Source organism: Chelonia mydas, chromosome 2, assembly GCF_015237465.2.
Source record: "Chelonia mydas isolate rCheMyd1 chromosome 2, rCheMyd1.pri.v2, whole genome shotgun sequence".
Classification (NCBI taxonomy): Eukaryota; Metazoa; Chordata; order Testudines; family Cheloniidae; genus Chelonia; species Chelonia mydas.
The window spans coordinates 72,875,820-72,893,699 of NC_057850.1; the positions used below are offsets into that span (position 1 = coordinate 72,875,820).

Genomic DNA, 17,880 nt, shown 5'->3' on the forward strand with positions numbered 1-17,880 from the left:
AAGGAGTCACTGTCTCATTAAAGCAAACTGTACAATACATTTTACTAAAACCCTATTTTGATGTCACATACTCTTTCTATATTTGCTTTCCCATCACTGCCAGTTTCCAAGGTACATGTCTCTTAAAAATAACTTTATGTTCCATTTAGCTTCTTCCCCTAGCTGATATATTTGGTAACACCAAAACCCAGTGCTACCACACAGTCCTTTCCATTTCAGCAAATTGTGATGTCAGTCATTGAATTGCTGCATCGCTGAATGGACAGGGCATTAGGAACAGTCTGAGGAAAGGAGAGAAGATTCAACTGACACACAATACCTCAACAATCTGCAACCATGTAAAGAATCAGTATAAAATAGAAAAGTGACAAATAGATGGGGGTTAGGTAAAGTATTACATATTTACACTTCGCCTGAGTGTGACAGAAGCTCTTTAATGATGTTATCCAGAATCCCTAGATAGCGTAAGAGTCTTGATACACATGGTTGCTTATCTGTCATCTTTTATTTTGCACATGCAAGATTAAGAATTCCTGAAAAGCCAAGACAAAAAGGTGGTTTCAAAAAAAGAAAATTTTAGATTTGATGGAGACAAAATGAAAAGTGAAAAATGAAGCCAGGGAAAGATCAAAAGCTTCAGAGGAGATACGGTATGATTCTAGATTCTACTCCTTTCTTAAGAAATTGAACACAACCTTTTCAAAGTATACATTAAGGGCCTGATTCTTCTCTTACTTACCTCCCTTTTAAACCAGGGTAACTCCAGTGACATCAACTGGGTTACTCCCAGTTGTAAATCAGTATAAAAATAGATAATAAGGCTCTATACCCAGATCGTGAACAAAGGCCATGTCTACACTTAAACTGCTGCCATTGCACCACTGTTAAGCTTCATGTAAACACTCAATACAGCGATGGGAGGGGTTCTTCTGTCACCATAGTAGGTAATCCACCACCCCTAGAAGCAATAACTAGTGATGTCTACACTGGGGGTTAGGTTGGCTTAACTAGGTTACTCAGGAGTGTGGATTTATCACACACCTGAATGACCTAGCTGGGTCACCTTAACTTTTTACTGTAGACCTGACCTTAGAAAATGCTTAAAGTGTACAGGTTTTTTATTGCAATTATCCACATTTTAAACAATATTAAGGACCAAATTCTACTCTCAGTTACAGCTCTGGAACACCACTGTAGCCAACATTGGGTCACGGCTGTAACTCAGTCAAAATGTAAGATTTTTATTAATGACCTAGAGAAAAACAAAATTGCTGATAAAGTTCACAGATGACACAAAAATTAGGGGAGTGGTAAGTAATGAAGAGGACAGGTCACTGATTCAGGGTTATCTGGATCACTTGGTAAACGGGGTGCAAGCAAACAGTATGTGGTTTAATACATGTAAATGTATACACCTAGGGAACAAAGAATGTAGGCCATAATTACTGGATGGGTGACTATCATGTGAATCAGTGACCATGAAAAACATTTGGGGGTCCTGGTGGATAATCAGTTGAACATGTGCTCCTAGTGTCAGGCTCTGGGTTCAAGGCAGTCATGCCTGGTGGTTAGAGCAGTAGTAAGAACAGGTACAAGGATCGAAGCCAACTTTAGAGTTGGGACTGGGACGAGGGCAGCACTGAAACTGAGGTCAGAGTCTGTAGACAAGTCAAATCAGGATTCCAAATACAGGCCAAGGTTGAAGCTGGGTGGGAGTGAATCTGAGAGGCTGGGTGGTCAGGAGGTGGATGCAGGGCTGGAGGGTCAGGGTCAGAGTAGTGCATGGGCATGGGCTGAAGTGGGCTGGAACTAGGCTTGGGGAAGGCTGGGGCAGGGGCAGGAACAGGAACTTTATCAAGGGCAGGCTGGAAGCCTAGGGATTCAGTAACACCATGAGGCAGCTGGAGGGTTCCTGGCCCAGTAGTGCTGTTGCATGGACTAACTTGTTGCTTTAGAGGGGTCAGTGAAATAGTTGTGCCAGGAGGTCAGCTGACACAGGCCCTGCCCACAGATAGGCTGCTGCAGCATGCCTGAATATGAGTCACTGCAGGCTCTATGGAGGGTGAATCATGGCAGCTGAGTGAACAGCCCTGGACTGGCTGTGGGTTTGCCTCACATGTAGTGTGATGCTGTGGTGAAAAGGATTAATGTGATCCTTGGATGCATAAACAGGGGAATCTAGAGTAGGCATAGAGAGGATATTTTAGCTATGTATTTGGCACCGGTGAGATCGCTGCTGGAATACTGTGTCCAGTTCTGGTGTCTACAATTTAAGAAGGATGTTGATAAATTGAAGAGGGTTCAGAGAAGAGCCACAAGAATGATTAAAGGATTAGAAAACATGCCATATAGTGATAAGCTAAATACAGGGAGGGTTGGGGTGCAGCAGGGAGTGTGGGGTGCAGGAATGGGCTCAGCGCAAGGGATTAGGGCAGAGGAGGGGTGCGGGGTATATGGGGGGCTCAGGGAAAGGGTTGGGGTGCAGGAGAGGTGTGAGATGCAGGCAGGGAGTTGGGACGGCGGGGTGCAGGAGGGGTTCGGGTTCCCACCCGGTGCCACTTACCTAAAGTGGCAGTGGTGTGCACCGGGGCCAGGTCAGGTTCCCTGCATGCCTGCCCTGGCCCCACGCTGCGCCGCTCCGGGAAGCGGCCAGAACCACGTCCCTGCACAGCTCCTGGGGGGGATAGGGCTCCAGGTGCTGCCCTTGCCACGCCTCAAGGTACCTCCCCTGAAGCTCCCATTGGCCGCGGTTCCCCGTTCCCGGCCAATGGAAGCTGCGTGGGGTGGTGCCTGGAGACAAGGGCAATGCATGAAGCCCTCTGCCTCCCCCCGGGGCCCCAGGGACATGGTGCTGGCCGCTTCTGAGAGTGGCGCAGGGCCTGCAGCACCATGGGGGGCAATCCCGTGGACAGGATCCAAAGGTCACCCCTAGGATAAAAGCAAGAATAGAGCAGAGATACAAGGGGAGAGCCCAGTTTATGCTACAGTGCAATGGACTACCAGGCAAAGGAGTGGTAGTAAGGACACAAGTGTTAAGGAGAGGATACAGCTGAAGCAGAAGTGCATGGAATCAAGAGTGCAAAGGGAGGGACAGTGAGCAAAGGTGCAAAATGAGAATTGCAGAGAATGCAGAACTGTTGATAAAGTGAACATCGCAGTGTGTGTATACTTTCATGCTGTCTTTAGTGTTTAAGTATTTTTAAAACAAATACTACAGAAAAACAGGAATAATTCACCTCCCTGCTCCTTGTTTGAAGTATTCAAGGGGATTGAAAGGTAATGATAGGCAATGGGATATATGGAACCTTTCATTTCTGGGTATCTACTTCAAATCATGTCAAGTCACATGACAGCTGTTGAGACACCTCAGTTCAGGAAATGATCTGACTGTCCCATTTTAATTCCTACATCACAAAAACAACCACAGAGTAGCACCGTGCTTTTGGCAGTTTCAGCAGAGAGGGCAAGAAACAGGTGAGAACAGCCTGAACTATGTTCGAACTACAAGAAATCACATCAAGCCTGGCCTGAGGCACCCTTAGTGGGGCCTAGTGAGGAGAAAACTTGAACTGCTACTGTTTGTCTCACACTTGTGCCTAAATTATGACTTCAGCAGGACTGCCAGTTCAGCCACTGGTCACTGTAAGTGAAGATTAAAAGAAGAAGGGTTTCTGCAACTCACCAGGACACTATTTAAGACCTCATTTTCAGAGGTGCTGATCACTCTCGGCTTCCACTGAAGTCAACTGGATTTGTGGGTGGTCAGTACAGCTGAAAAATCAATCCCTAAACAAATCAACCTTTTGAAGATCTACATTTCACTTCCACACCTCCTTTTGAGGGATAAAATGAACCCAACGATCAGGTAAGCAACGCATCACTATTCCTGAGGTGTGACAGTTCCATCGCTGGCCGTTAAAAGAAAACACTCAACATTTACCCACAGTAGCATCCGATACACCACTGTTCTCTCCTATTCCACTGTGTGGTAACTATGGATAAATGTTGAGTTTTTAGTGGCACCCTCTCCGTAAGAATTTCAGACAGACATTACTCACCAGCTGTTATGCTATCAAACATAACCATATTCATGAACTTTTAAAAAGACAGATTTTTTTAAGACACTTTGGAATAGTTTCAGGATATTGTGCTGCCAGTGAATAACTTATGGATGTAAATCTCCATGAAGTATTTGGCTGCAGTGAATGTGCTAAAATAAATCTTCATGAACTTTTGATTTAAAAAATTGAGCATGTGCACAATCTATACACCCCTTTCTCCCCCCCACCCTCCACCCCACTCCAAAAGACTAGAAACTCACAAGGCACTAGGCCGTCTTATGGAGCATTAGGTCCCTGACTAAATAGCTGGAAAAAATGAGAGCACCTGAAAGCACTAAGTTGGGAATAGTTTAGAACTTCACAGATGCCAGCTCTCATAATTTTATCATAAGTCTCCTGATATTTCAAATTCTTCTTAAAGTCTCATCTCTTGGTGTCATGTGAATGTGAGAGAATCTGGCATTTCTCTAAAAAAATAAAAACAAAAAAACTGGAGTTTCTAACTATCATGGTTACAAAGAAAGGTTCGAAAATGTGACTTAAGCATACCACACAGGCTCACAAAAGACCCAAAATGTTTTGCTTTGTTTTTACATTTCATGATTTTTAAGTGAATCTCGTTATTTTTAGAGGCCTGACTCACAATTTTTCAAAGAGTTTGGGTTGGCAGCACTGATTCAGGATTCAGACTGGACTCCCAGGAAAAAAAGTTTTAAATTCCAACAAGGTAGACCTTTTGGGTTTCTCATGGGAGGTACACTGTATACCCGCAGTTTACTTTCTCTGTGGGTATAGATGTCTCTTACTCAAAGAGTAAGACCCTGCAGCGAGTGGTTCTACCTGCTCAATATAGACCTATTACAGCTCCCATGGCATTTTGTTAAAAATGAAGTGTTTAGTCCAAAGAGAAGGGTTTTCGCTCGTAGTAGAAGGCAGGCATGAGAGACAGTGCTCTGGAGTTCTAGCTGTTGGTGGAGGAGGATCTCATGACAGGCTGCCCTGAAGCCTGTTGCAATGAGTCTCAACCTGCCAAGGTCCACATGGGATGCAATACATGACAGAGACTCAATGAGGGACAAAAAAATTATTATTCATTCAGGAAACTTAAAAGTGCTGCAGGATTCATTTTTTTTTAATGGATATCTCGATAATCATAGTTTCTTGCTCCTTTATTTCCATGGTAAATATTTTTAACCAGAACAATGATGGAGGAACCAAATTTGTGTGGAATGCAGGTATCAACAGAAGTAAAATGAGAGGCATTTAAGAGTTATGGCTGACTACACATTACACAGCAAGCCTGACTTGCACGTTTGCACAAACAGCATTGCATGTTTGATACCCAAATTGTCAATTTCTAGCGCTGGCTTGATAATATCAGGTTGAGCACAGTTTGCTATAATGCCAGACTCAGAATCATGGCACGGAGTGAGAAACATCTGAAATTGGTATGTTTATAGGCAATTATATTTCAATTCCAGATATGGAATTACTATACATTAGGAGGACGAGTCATTAGCCTAACTTAAACCAAACTTAAAATGGCAGGCCAGATCAAAAGGGGACCAAAAGCAAGCTGATTTGACTACGTGCCTCTTAGGGGTAACTGTTTGAACTCAGTGAAAGGAAGAGGAAAAGAGGTATTAGCGTAGAAGCATAGAAATTAGCAAGGTCACCATCACAGTCACTGGCAGCAGCTCCATCCATATGAAAACAGTTGTACTATGCTTCAGAGCAGACAAAGCAGGAAAAAAAAACAAAAAACTGAAAACCCAAGGTGGGGGATTTAAAAATCAGAGAAATGAGCTCCCTATTTGTCTACTTTAATTAAGCCCCATATTACAATAATCGGCATGGCTTTAAATTCAAGGCTTTCAACTGCCAATGGTTTATTCTGATCTAGGGAAATCAGCAGCATTTGCTTTTTCTGCAGGCATCGAATAATCTCTCAACATGCTGAGCAAAGTCCATCAAGGACGGCAACAGCTTGCCAGCTGTACAGTCCTGTATTGCTCAGTTATGTTTAACTGTATGATGGTTTTTTATTATGATATGTTACGTTCCACTGCTTCTGCCTCTGTGGCCCAGAGGGAATGTGTGAGAGAACATGATATTTCATCGCAGGGTGCTTTCCTGTATAAACTAATCACTTTTTAATACATGCAACAAAAACAAATATTACAACACACACTCTATAAAGATATCCCAGTATCAAACAAACTAAACAAAGACAATGTACGTTCACACCCTGTCAATTTCAGTGCTGGAGAACGCGCCATACATTTGGCAGTGGTAGTTAGTCACTTGTCCTCCCCAGTTTTGGGAGTCTCAGCACTTTTCTAGAGACAAAGTTATGGCTAAAATACTAGCTGCAACTCACACTTGATAAGGCAGAAGTTATCCTGATGTCGTAGTGGGGAACATTTAGTGGTCTGGGTGGAACACTGTCTTTGCTCTCTTTTGAGGGTGTGTATCTTGAGTTCAGCTGAATCCTCTGCTGCTCCTAGACTCTTCCATAGCAGCAATGGCCCACAATGGCTTCCAAATTCTGCAGCTGGCCAACAGATTGCCGATCTCATAATACTTACCCACGCTTTTGCCATCTCTACTCTTGACTCTGGTAGTGAGTGTTACTTACTTTAAGCCCACCCATAAACAGCAGTGAGTGAAGAATTCACTTGACCACCTCTTGAATGGCATAGGCTGCCGTATGTAACGCTTTGCTCAAGCTTCTTCACTGGCTTTCTGCTTGCTGTCAGGTGAAGTTCAATTAAATTAAAAGCCTGGAATAATCTGGGACTTTATTACTGTAGATCACATCTTTATCTTGAGATGTTTGACTGAGAAAGGGCTAGCCATCCAGAGAAGATTAGTCTTGAATGTCATAGATTTCACCAAAGCTTTTGACTGCATTCACAGTGTCGCTGTGGAACATCTTACAACAATATGGGCTTCCTAGAAAAAGACAGCGTCACTAGTCAAGATGCTGTACAAAGGCTCAAACTGCTGTGCAAAGACAGAAAGTGGAGAGACCAGTTTATTTGATATCATCACTGGAGTACAGCAGAGTTACATTTTATCATCCCCACTTTTCCATGTTGTGATAGATTATGTGATGCAAAGAGTAACATCAAAGGAAGATATGGGAGTTAGGTGGAGTAGAAGAAAGCTTCAAGATCTTGACTTGGCAGATGACATTGGTCTGTTGGACAAAGATGATGATGATGGCGGCATGAAAAAGACCACTATCAATTTTGAATGTGAGGCTGCTACCAAAACAGGATTAAGAAACAGCCAAAAGAAAACATAAAAGTCATCATTGTTGAAAGAATGGTCAGCAATGACTGTGCGTATGTGACTGATAGTGAAGAATACAGCATATCATGGAAGCATAATCAGTGCTGATGGCCAACTCCATAATGAGATTGAAGCAAGAACTGGGAAGGCAAGGGAAGCTTTTTTGAGACTGGTAAATATTTTGAAAAATAAGGAAATTAACATAAGAATCAAGATAAAGTAATATAATGTCATTCGGATACCAACATTGTTATATGCTTCTGAAACTTGGCAAATGCTGGAAGCCCGCAACAGGAAATGTAACGCATTGCATCAGAGATGCTTGCGGAGAATACTTGACATCTGCTGGTGGGATAAAGTAACTAATGCTGATGTGTTACAAACTTGGTTGACTCGTGCCTCCCCATACGGGGACATGTGACCACCCCCACAGCCCTCCTCTGCCCAGTGACCCCTGCACTCAGCCTGGGGCCACTGGACTCTTCCCACCCCATATTACCTGTGGGGAGCAGAGGGGGGGCTCTGTCCTTCGCCTGCTGCACCTCACCCTGGCACATTTGGCCACTTTCCTGGCACCCAGGCTCGAGCGGGGAGCGGAATGGAGCCACTTCTCACGTTGTGGAAGCTGGCCACTCTGGGTTGCTGCTCTGCACAGTGCAGTAGCTGCCTGAGAGAGTCTGGTGGCGGTGGCCCACTCCCTGCCTGGGCCTGGCTGCTGGGGACAGGGGCTGAGCAAACAGGAAACGTGACCGGGGGGAGTGGGAGGACTTGACTCGCTCAGCCTGTCTCTGGCAGCCGAGCCTAGGCAGGGAGTGGGCCGCCGCTACCACCTTCCCAGCCAGGCTCTCTCTCAGGCAGCTGCTGCACTGCTCAGAGCAGCCTCCAAGCAGCCGGTATCGTAAGTGGCTGGTTCCACCCTTCTGCTCCCTGCCCAAGCCTGGCTGCCAAGGACAGGGGCCGAGCATGCTGGGGAAGGGTGACCAGATGTCCCGATTTTATAGGGACAGTCCCGATTTTTGGCTCTTTTTCTTATTTAGGCTCCTATTACTCACCACCCCGTCCCGATTTTTCACATTTTCTGTCTGGTCACCCTACCCAGGGGGCAGGCGCAGCAGGAGAAGGGAGCCCCTCTCCCTCCCCTCAGGCAGGCCAATCTGGGGGGCACTTGACCCCATATGTCACCCTATGCATTGCCTCTGGTTACAAAGGACTGGCCAACAGACTGTACAGAAAATGATTCAAGAAAGAAGGCGGAAGTGGTTTGGCCATGTTGTATGGACGTCAAAAGGTTATTGCTAGACAAGCCCTTTACTGGATACCATTCGGAGGAAGTTGGAAAAGAGGAGGACAACATGCGACATTAAAAAGGGTTTTGAGAAAGATGTAGCTGTCATGGAAACAAACTATAATGGAGTAAGAAATGTGGCAGTAGACAGATGGAGACAAAACACTGGATTGCCTCATAAGGTACAAGAGCTCTAAAAAATAAACCCCAGTCGAGTACCCTATACCCCAGTGGTTACAGCATGCACCTGGGAGGTCAGGAAGCCAAGTTAAAGTCCCAACTCCACATCAGACAGAGAATATTTGAACCTAGGTCTCCCACATGCTAGGGGAGCATCTGGTTACTGGGGGTAGTGGGGATGGCACCATTGCCTCCTCTATTTGTGCAGAGTAGGTGTGACCCTACTGGATCAGACCCTGGAGGTAACACAGGCCAGGAAATGCTGAGTTTGAGAATCCTGCAAGGATCTAGGTGAACGCTTGTCATCGTCAGGACTTAGGCAGCTTTGAGCTGCCCACTGGCAGAAATAGGGTGCCTAGAGAAGATTGGTGCTACAGGGTTTGGCGGTAGATAACTAGGGGTTTTAAGGAACTAAATTTTGGACTTAGGCCTCTAAAATGGCAGTTAAGTGCTTGGTGGGTGTAGCCCCACATGATCAGCAGCCAGGACCCCTCAGCTGAGGGCCCCTTTCCCCACATGTAGAATTCATTCACCTCTGCAGTCCATCAGAGCCCAAATCTCAAGTCCTTTAGCTTATGATAACAAAACATTTTGTTTAGTTTATGGTTTGGGTTTTTTGTTTTTTTTTTTTGCAGATGGCATATCTAGTGTGTGTGATAGAATAGAATACCAGGGTTGGAAGGGACCTCAGGAGGTCATCTAGTACAACCCCCTGCTCAAAGCAGGGCCAATCCCCAATTTTTTGGCCCAGATACCAAATGGCCCCGATTGAACTCAAAACCCTCGGTTTAGCAGGCCAATGCTCAAACCACTGAGCTATCTTTAGAACTCAGGGCCTACCTGTTATGACTACAGGAGCTATGCAAAGTAATACACAAACATAACTCTCAACTATCCCTCAAAGAGGGACATCACTCATTTTAGTCCCAAAATTATCTGTTTCTCACAAATTTATTATCCCCTCACTTTTATGGTTGAAAAATTTACAGCAGAAATAAAAAAAAACATGAAAGTGTGTTTACAAAAAGAGTTATCCACACTAAAGCAATGAATTCCAAGGCATTAAGTTTCCTGCATGACAATTTTGTGTTCCTCTCAATTTGGGGCTGTGTAACACATTTCATCCCACATTTGGACACTGGCAAGTTGAGAGGTATGTAAAGAAATATCTTGTTAACTTTGGAGGGATATTGTAATTAAATCTGAAGTGTTGATACAACACAGGGCATCAACAGCTGATATTTTTCAATTTTTTCTGTTTATCTTTTCCATTTCCGTATGCAGAATTTCTTGAATTCATTAGGAGAATGAGGCTGGACTGGATCTGATTTTATCATGGTTGACAAGGAATTGCAATGACTTACTGGGGGGGGGGGGGGGAGTGACTTTAGTTAAGCTCGACCTAGGCTCAAGTTCTTGGAGAGCTTTTTAAAACAAAAAACTTGTGCATAGCGAGAATTTTCCTACAGTTTTACAGCCTGACCTTCAAGGTCTGTATTTGCAATTTTTAAAAAAATATCTGCTAAATATTGTTGATATTTTTCCCTTGACAAAATTAGCTGTCACCTAAATTTACCTAAACTTGATATAGCAGTTCATTTGAACTACACAAAAGCATTGGTACTTGGAAAAGTAACTTATCCAACTGCATTTCCTTTTCATTCCATCCCCCTTTTATAGCTTTCTGCTTTTAGGCAATAGTTTAGTGGTAGGAAGATATGGATCTCTGTAACATCACAGCTGTTTCACACACTCCACCACTCATTACACAATATCTACATCATCAGGGAAAACTAACTGCTCACTCTGTTCCTGTAGTCTGCTCCAGAGGCCTCTTTTATATTAGCAGAGAGAAGAATTCACAGAGATGAGCACATGGATGTGTGTTTGCATAAAGCACAGCTGCGACAAACATAGGATTGTTCATTATACAGTGTACCAGCCTAAATGATATCCTAGAAGGAAAGGATCACATGCTACTATATACTAATGAGCATCTTTACATAAATATTGTGGCATTAATAAAATCTCTGTTCTGCCTTTGCCAGCATGGCCCCCTCTGGTATCCAAACAAGCACTGCTTTGCTCCCCAGACACCCTGAGCCTGCAGCTGACGGCAGCTCCCTGCACTTTATTAAATTAGTTCTTTTAAAAGAGCCCTTTAAATACACACACTGCCTCTTTTTTTCATAAAAAGACTACTCTGGTGTGAGTCAGAGAGGAGCTGGTTCAGGGGGCAGAGCAGAAGAGCACAGCTGAAAGAAGAACAGAGATTGCTTGAGAGGCAGGGGTTCCTAAAAGCTGGGATAAGAGTAGAGTTGTCTGAGTTTTTCTTTTTACAGCCACTCTTAAATGAAGCAGCTCAGATATAGCTGAACTATTTTTTCCCCATTTCCACTTTTGTCTCCTGAATTCACTATTGCTCAGCACATACTCCACAGCAATTTCAGCGGGGAAAAAGAATTGCTAACGTTAGCGAGATGACTGTATTAACAACCACTTCAGAACCATCACTTGGTATAGTCTTGTGGTGTCTAGATATTCCATCTTGGACAGTCATTGTTCAGAGCTTAGATAATTTCCCTGAAACATTTGTAACTCTCTCCTCAGCAATCACAGCACACTCTAGTAGTGTAAAAGTCCAGGAAAGAAAGAGGAAAACTATTCTGACAATGGAAAAGATGCACGGTTCAACCATCTCAGAGCAACAATAATTATTTCTGAAGAGCTTGAGAAGGAAATAGTTTCACACAGACCTTCATTCTAAGGGTAAACTTTTGGTTAAATCCCTGTGTCTAGAGCTAGATACATGGGGATTTTGGTACAAATATGAGTGAGGGCTTTTAAATGACACAATCGACTTAAAAAATAAATCACTACGCTCTCCTTTTTCATTTGGAAAACTCAATAGGATATATAAAGGTTAAGGTACCCTAGGTTACTGTATTTAAAGGAAGCATTCAAAAATTTACAGCTGAATGAAGAGAGTAAATGAAGATTCTTGAACTCATTTGCTTTCCCCCACTCCTCCTTTATTTGCCATTTATCTTCCTTATAGAAGAGGATTTGTTTTTATGTAGCACCTTTTAGACTCAAAATATCCCAAAGCAAAAATAAGTTAATGACCATGTAGGCAAATGGAAAATCATCCACTATGTGCTCAGCCATAGTTCGCCCACCGTCTTAAAATTAGTGCCTCTTTTAGGGCTACTACTGACTTCAGTGGGCTTTGGATCATGCCTATTGAACTGGGTATGTGAGGAGGCCTAGACACATAAAGTTGTTAATTCTTGAAAAGCGATACCAGGAGCTCACATGAACACCTGACTGATTTCCACATCAATGCTTATTTCACATGGAATTTGAGCATGTCGCTGTGGGGTTGTGTCATTCTAGCAAGGTGCCCATGTTTTAAAATTGCATTAAAATCCTGGTGTAGGTAGGTGAACAGCCACCTCCTGGCTCAGAGCTCAGGTCCTATCCATTCCCCCTACAGCAAAAGTCACATAAAAGTAAAATTTCACACACAATATGGCCTTTGCTTCTTTGTTACTCCTCTGAGCTATCTAGCATTATGGTCCTGATATCATGCATGAAGTGTACCACAAGAAAACAGTAGACATTACTGTACCCTTCTCCCTAAGACAGCACTTCTTTCCGAGGGTGGCCTTTAAAAGTGCACTTAGTGCTCATAAATAGTGCTAGACTGACAGCCATAGAGACCAGAGTTTTTGGACCTTTGGTACTCTTATACAACATTGCTAAAATTACAATGCAGATATTCCACACAATGTCCTACCACGGTGCCTCAGCCTTTATCCAGAAAGACCATTTCTTCCTTCACTCCTTTTGGGTACGAGCGTATTTCAGTTTCCGTAAGCATTCATTCCTTTTCCTTCCCACTGAGGCAGCCAACAACGGAGCCAGTCATAAAGGTGTTTACAATCTGGACACCTTATCCATTAAGAACAGAACTGAGACCACCAACTTGTTTCACACAGGTTACTGAAGAAAACTCTGATGGTATTGATTTTTAATCACTGACTGGCTTTGTTCAAAGTAGTGACAAAAGGTGTCAGACTCTATATTCTATTATAAAAAGAAATACTATTTGTATGTTTACACAAACACTACACATTTCATAAATACTAATTATTGTTCTGTGTTCCATTACCAATGCCTTCAGCCATCCAGTCTCCCCTACGATGAGGCTATTATATCCTTGTACTTAAAATAAGCTCAATTAGATTTTTTTTTTTTTGGGGGGGGGGGGGGGGGGGGAGGGGAGACACTCAAGACCAGTGTATACAGTTACCATGGAAATTAAGTGAAAATTTCATCCTCTGAAATTAAATAAAATATTTTTTAAGGAAACACGATCACAGCAGCTCTGTCCAGTGTGTTTCCTTCTGAATTGAGCAAGACTGAACTACTGTAGCTGTAGGAAACTGTACTGGGCAGCCTGCTTGTGACATGGACCAAGCCTATGGTCCTTACGCAAGCTAAAAATGCCTATTAATATGAGAGGTACGCTAAAGAGGTGATTGCAGGATTTGACCCATGGCTAGTAACCTCCTGCGTGTTATACCCATTCTCCATTTTCTTTTAAAAGCTTTTCAGACTGGCCTTTTGCCGATATTTGGAGGCCACAAGCAGAAGATTTTCCTGCAGCACCAATATTCACAACCTCAAAGCAAAGAGATCGCTGCTGAGCTGCACAGGTCGTGTCTATGTTTTTTTTTTTTTAAACTCCCTCCAGTGCAGCTCTTCTGGTGGCAACACAAGTGTTTAGACCAGTCATTGTGACAGTTAGCGGAGATACATTGGTGAGATTTCTTTTTAATAGCTCAGTGTAAACAGGCCTAGTGAGAAACATTAAAAAAAAATCTGCAAAATAAATGGCAAAGTCTATGGGCGGTGGCTTTTTTTTTTTTTAATAAAACAAAAATTTTTTTTTTAAAAGCTCCTGGCTTTTTTCATAACCTGCTAAGAGAAACTGTTTTTAAAAGAAAAATCACCACATTTAGAAGCAGCATTAAAGAAACTCCCCCCCCCCCCCACAATAGCAACACTTCCACACTTAACGCTTTGAGGATAATTAACAGCATAGAATTATTCTACATTTCTTTATTACCCCGGCATTCTTATTAGTGTCTCCTAACTGTACATTAAAATAAACCCATATTTTCCTTTGAACTGGAGAAGAAACAGATCCTACAGTGGTAAGACTAAAGATGGTACTTGCAGTTAACAACAGACATACTTACAGTTGCATTTCTTCTGTACAAATCTAAGCTTGCATGCTGTTCTGTAGGTGGATAAACGGATGCGATCCAGATCTTGAGCCCCTAGTGGAAGAGAATTATGCATATGCTGTGACATTTCCCTGGGGTAGAGTCCACAATGTCTGCAAGTACAATGAAACGTGTGCGTACTGTGACATTCTATACCTTGGGGGAGTGTCTTGTAACCCCCATATTCCTCATATATACGATTGTGATCTTATATATAAAGCATGTCATGTGAGGTATCGGGGAAAGGTTATGAACTGCTCAAAGCCACTGTTCTATCTAAATATGTATATCTTTAGTGCATATGAAGTTATGAGAATTCTGTTGTATGGTTGTCATTAAAACATGCTGTAAAAGTTGAGGAATCAGCCAGATATTAGCTCCCCAGAGACAACAGCAAGGAAAGTAACCAGTGCCCAGGCAGGGTGTCAAACAACCATCAACAGCCACTGTCCAGCAAGGGAGCTACAATTCAATGACTCACCTGCATAAGGCTGCACCAGGGGAATTGCTCAAGTTGCCTGGGGACTCAGCAATGCCCACCAGACATGCCTGGACTTGTGTTCTCCAAGCACATGGGACTGAAGATATTAAACAGAACACAGGGGGCCCATGCTTCACCCATCTATGCTGCAAGCAACAAAGACACTCTGAAGAAGACCGAAGACTCCAACAGAGGAGACTGGCCCAGGTTTAGGGGACAAACCTGTATATGAAGGACTGCAATATCCAGTGGAGGTGAGAGAAACTGCTTAATCTAGTTGTTGCCCAGACTAATAGGGTTGAGAGTTTAGACTGTGTGCTTATATTTTATTTCTGTTGGTAACTGACTGACTTTTTGCCTCACACTTAATATAACTTAAAATCAATCTTTTATAGTCAATAAATTTAACTGTTTATCTTTACCAGTGAGTTTGCCTGAAGTGTGTGGTAAATCTGCTCAGATTTGCAAAGGCTAGTGTATGTTCACTTTCCATTGATGAAGTGGTGAACCAATTAATAAATTTGCACTGCTCATCTTGAGCGGTGCAAGACAATATATTCCTGAGGTACAGTCCTGGGAGCTGGGGGGATTTGGCTGGTGCCTTTCCCAACGTAATTCATGAGCGGCTCTGGGAGCATTCATGCCATATAGCTGGGTGAGGGGCTCCACATGCTGTTGTGCTGTGCGATCACAGCTTCTGAAGGAGTTTGCTGTTTGTCACTAGCAAAGCATTGAGAAAGACAGCCCAGGCTGGAGAGATAAAGGGGTATAGTGGTCCCACAGTCCCAGGCTGCATCCTAGGGATCCCATCACATGTACTTGTTTCTTGTTAACAATGGACACATAGGAGAAAGGACATAGAAGCACATGCTGTCCGACATTTTTAAGACTGCCTATTTTTGGGGAAGAGGGGGAAGTGTCCTGGTGTTAAACATTCATGAAGAAAGCCAAGGAATAGTAAGCCTACACTGTCTGACACTCTGAAGAAACAATCTGGTCAAGCTTCAGGCTAAAAGACAAACTGGCCAAGCTCCAAGATAAGGGAAAACCTCCTAATTTTAATTTTTAACAACAAAGCTCACAATAAATATCTTCAGCTGTCATGCCAGCTCAAAACCAGGTATTGTCAGAAGACCAGATTAGAAACAATACAACAGCTGAACTTAGAGACTGGTAGATGACAAACTTTAGGGCAAAAAAATATACCGCAAAAGAGTGGGCCACATTGACCACTGACGCGGAGATTCATTTTTTGCAGTGGGAGCCTCAAGGAGTCAGTTCATGCCCAGACTGACCCTGGATGCTCTAAATATACAAAGCTGGCAATGTCCCCAAAGCAGCTGCCAGCAGTGCTTTTCCTGCCCATGTCTTTTCCCTTTTGCCAGGGCTGGAAGGGGAGGTAGTGTAGGAGCCAACTAGGATGGGTCTACTCCCACTGAGAGCTTCTCCGTACCACCCAAGTAGCCAGAAAGGGGTCAGAATGAGGGTGAGAATCTGGCATAGTACCTTTAAGCATCAAGCCATTGTTCATTACTTATAATATTTTTTAAAAACTCAAAGGCAGAGGAGTAGATTCTTCTTATTTACTCCCAGGCTGACATGTCATACAAGATCTAGGCAATTGTTACTACCATGTGGCATATTAACTTTTACTAATATAGAGTCAATGACATTTTCAGATATTTGTGTTTTGAATGTGGTTGCAACTATGTAAAAGAGGAGAATTTGCCCCATCAACTAGAGCAACTTCATCTCTGGAATAGATACTAAAACAGAGAGTTACACACTTCAAAGCTGCTTGAAGAACTGTCCAAACTCATGTTCATTCTAAATACAACTAGTGTAAAATTAAACTGTCAAAGCGTAGTGAAGTGAAAATATGGCTGTCCTGTTTAACTGGTTTCACAAATCCCTTCTTTGACATACATACCAACATTATTAGATCTGCCACTGCTTTATAATTGTACATTATGCTTGTGTTCACCCACTCTTTGATGAGCAATTAGGCATTGATTGGATCCAAACATTTCAAACTTGCACTGATCTCTTCTTTCTCCCCAGCCCCTGCCCCGCTGCTGACCAGATTCTCCCACACCACCCTCCCAGTACCGTACTAGTTCCTTTTCCACAGTTGGCTGTCTTAATACCATCTGTTCCTGGCAAAACGTACTCTGAACTACTTAGCATCTGGTCCCGAAAGGTTTTGATTTTTCTCATGACATGCTTTCCTGTTAACAGACTCAGTTTTTCTCTTCTCCATTCATATTTTGCTGACAACACAGACGAAAGCTGAAATATCTGAGGCAGGATACTGGAATTTCTTTAACACAGAGTCTTTCCTTTTTTATTAGGAACAATTAAGAAAACCAGTTCCTCTTTTTGTAGCCACTCATGTATGATAAAACAGATTGCTATATAGATCACCTTTGCTTACCCCATAAGAATTGGGATAATTGGGAAATAACTTTGAACTGATTGTTAAGGTCTTATGTCTGTGTTATTGCGTGGCACTTGAATCTTATTAAATATGCTTTGAGAGATCATTTTATGGTTCATTATATTTTTCTTTACAATGTTGCAACAACATAAACCAAGTAATATTAGTGTATTTCTATAGTGCCATTCAACTAGGGCTTTGGAGTGCCTCTCAAAGGTCTTGTTACAAGGCTTAAATAATTTTCTATAAGTCTCTGAGGTAGGTATTATATCCATTTTACAGACTGAAACTGCAGAGGAAAAGTTATGCTACTCGCCCAAGGTTCATAGTAAATTGGTGAGAACCAGAAAGAAGTCAGCAATCATTTCTCCTAGGTACTTGCTATAACCACAATGTTCATATTGCATAGTCAACAAATAAACATAATTCCTACACAATGGGCAAGATTCTGTGTCACTAGTAATTGGGAGCCTAAGTTATGACACCCTCTCCAAGTTACACTCAGGTCCACTGTGCTGCCAGGAATATTCTCAGCACCACATGCTTTAGTCCCAGCCCTGACACACCCCTCCTTCCATCAGCTGCACCACACTCCTTATGCTGGGGCTTGAGATGCGCTCCTCAGCAGGCAACTTTAGAGGTGGTCCCACAGTGCCTGTAGTGGGGAAATTCTCCCCTGGCTTTCAGGGCTCCTTTATACCACTAGTTTCAGAGTAACAGCTGTGTTAGTCTGTATTCACAAAAAGACAAGGAGTACTTGTGGCACCTTAGAGACTAACCAATTTATTTGAGCATGAGCTTTCGTGAGCTACAGCTCACTTCATCGGATGCAATATACCACTAGA

The 17,880-nt window shown here is 42.9% G+C and overlaps 1 protein-coding gene across 22 annotated transcripts in view; it reads right to left on the minus strand.

The window, feature by feature from the left end:
• DTNA (dystrobrevin alpha) overlaps positions 1-17,880 on the minus strand; it is a 293,408-nt gene that overhangs the window by 108,754 nt on the left and 166,774 nt on the right. For all 22 annotated transcript variants that reach the window (XM_043539652.1, XM_037892658.2, XM_037892667.2 and 19 more), the window contains exon 3: positions 14,091-14,171. In XM_043539652.1, coding sequence (XP_043395587.1) covers positions 14,091-14,171 — 81 coding nt within the window. The remainder of the gene's footprint in view (positions 1-14,090; positions 14,172-17,880) is intronic.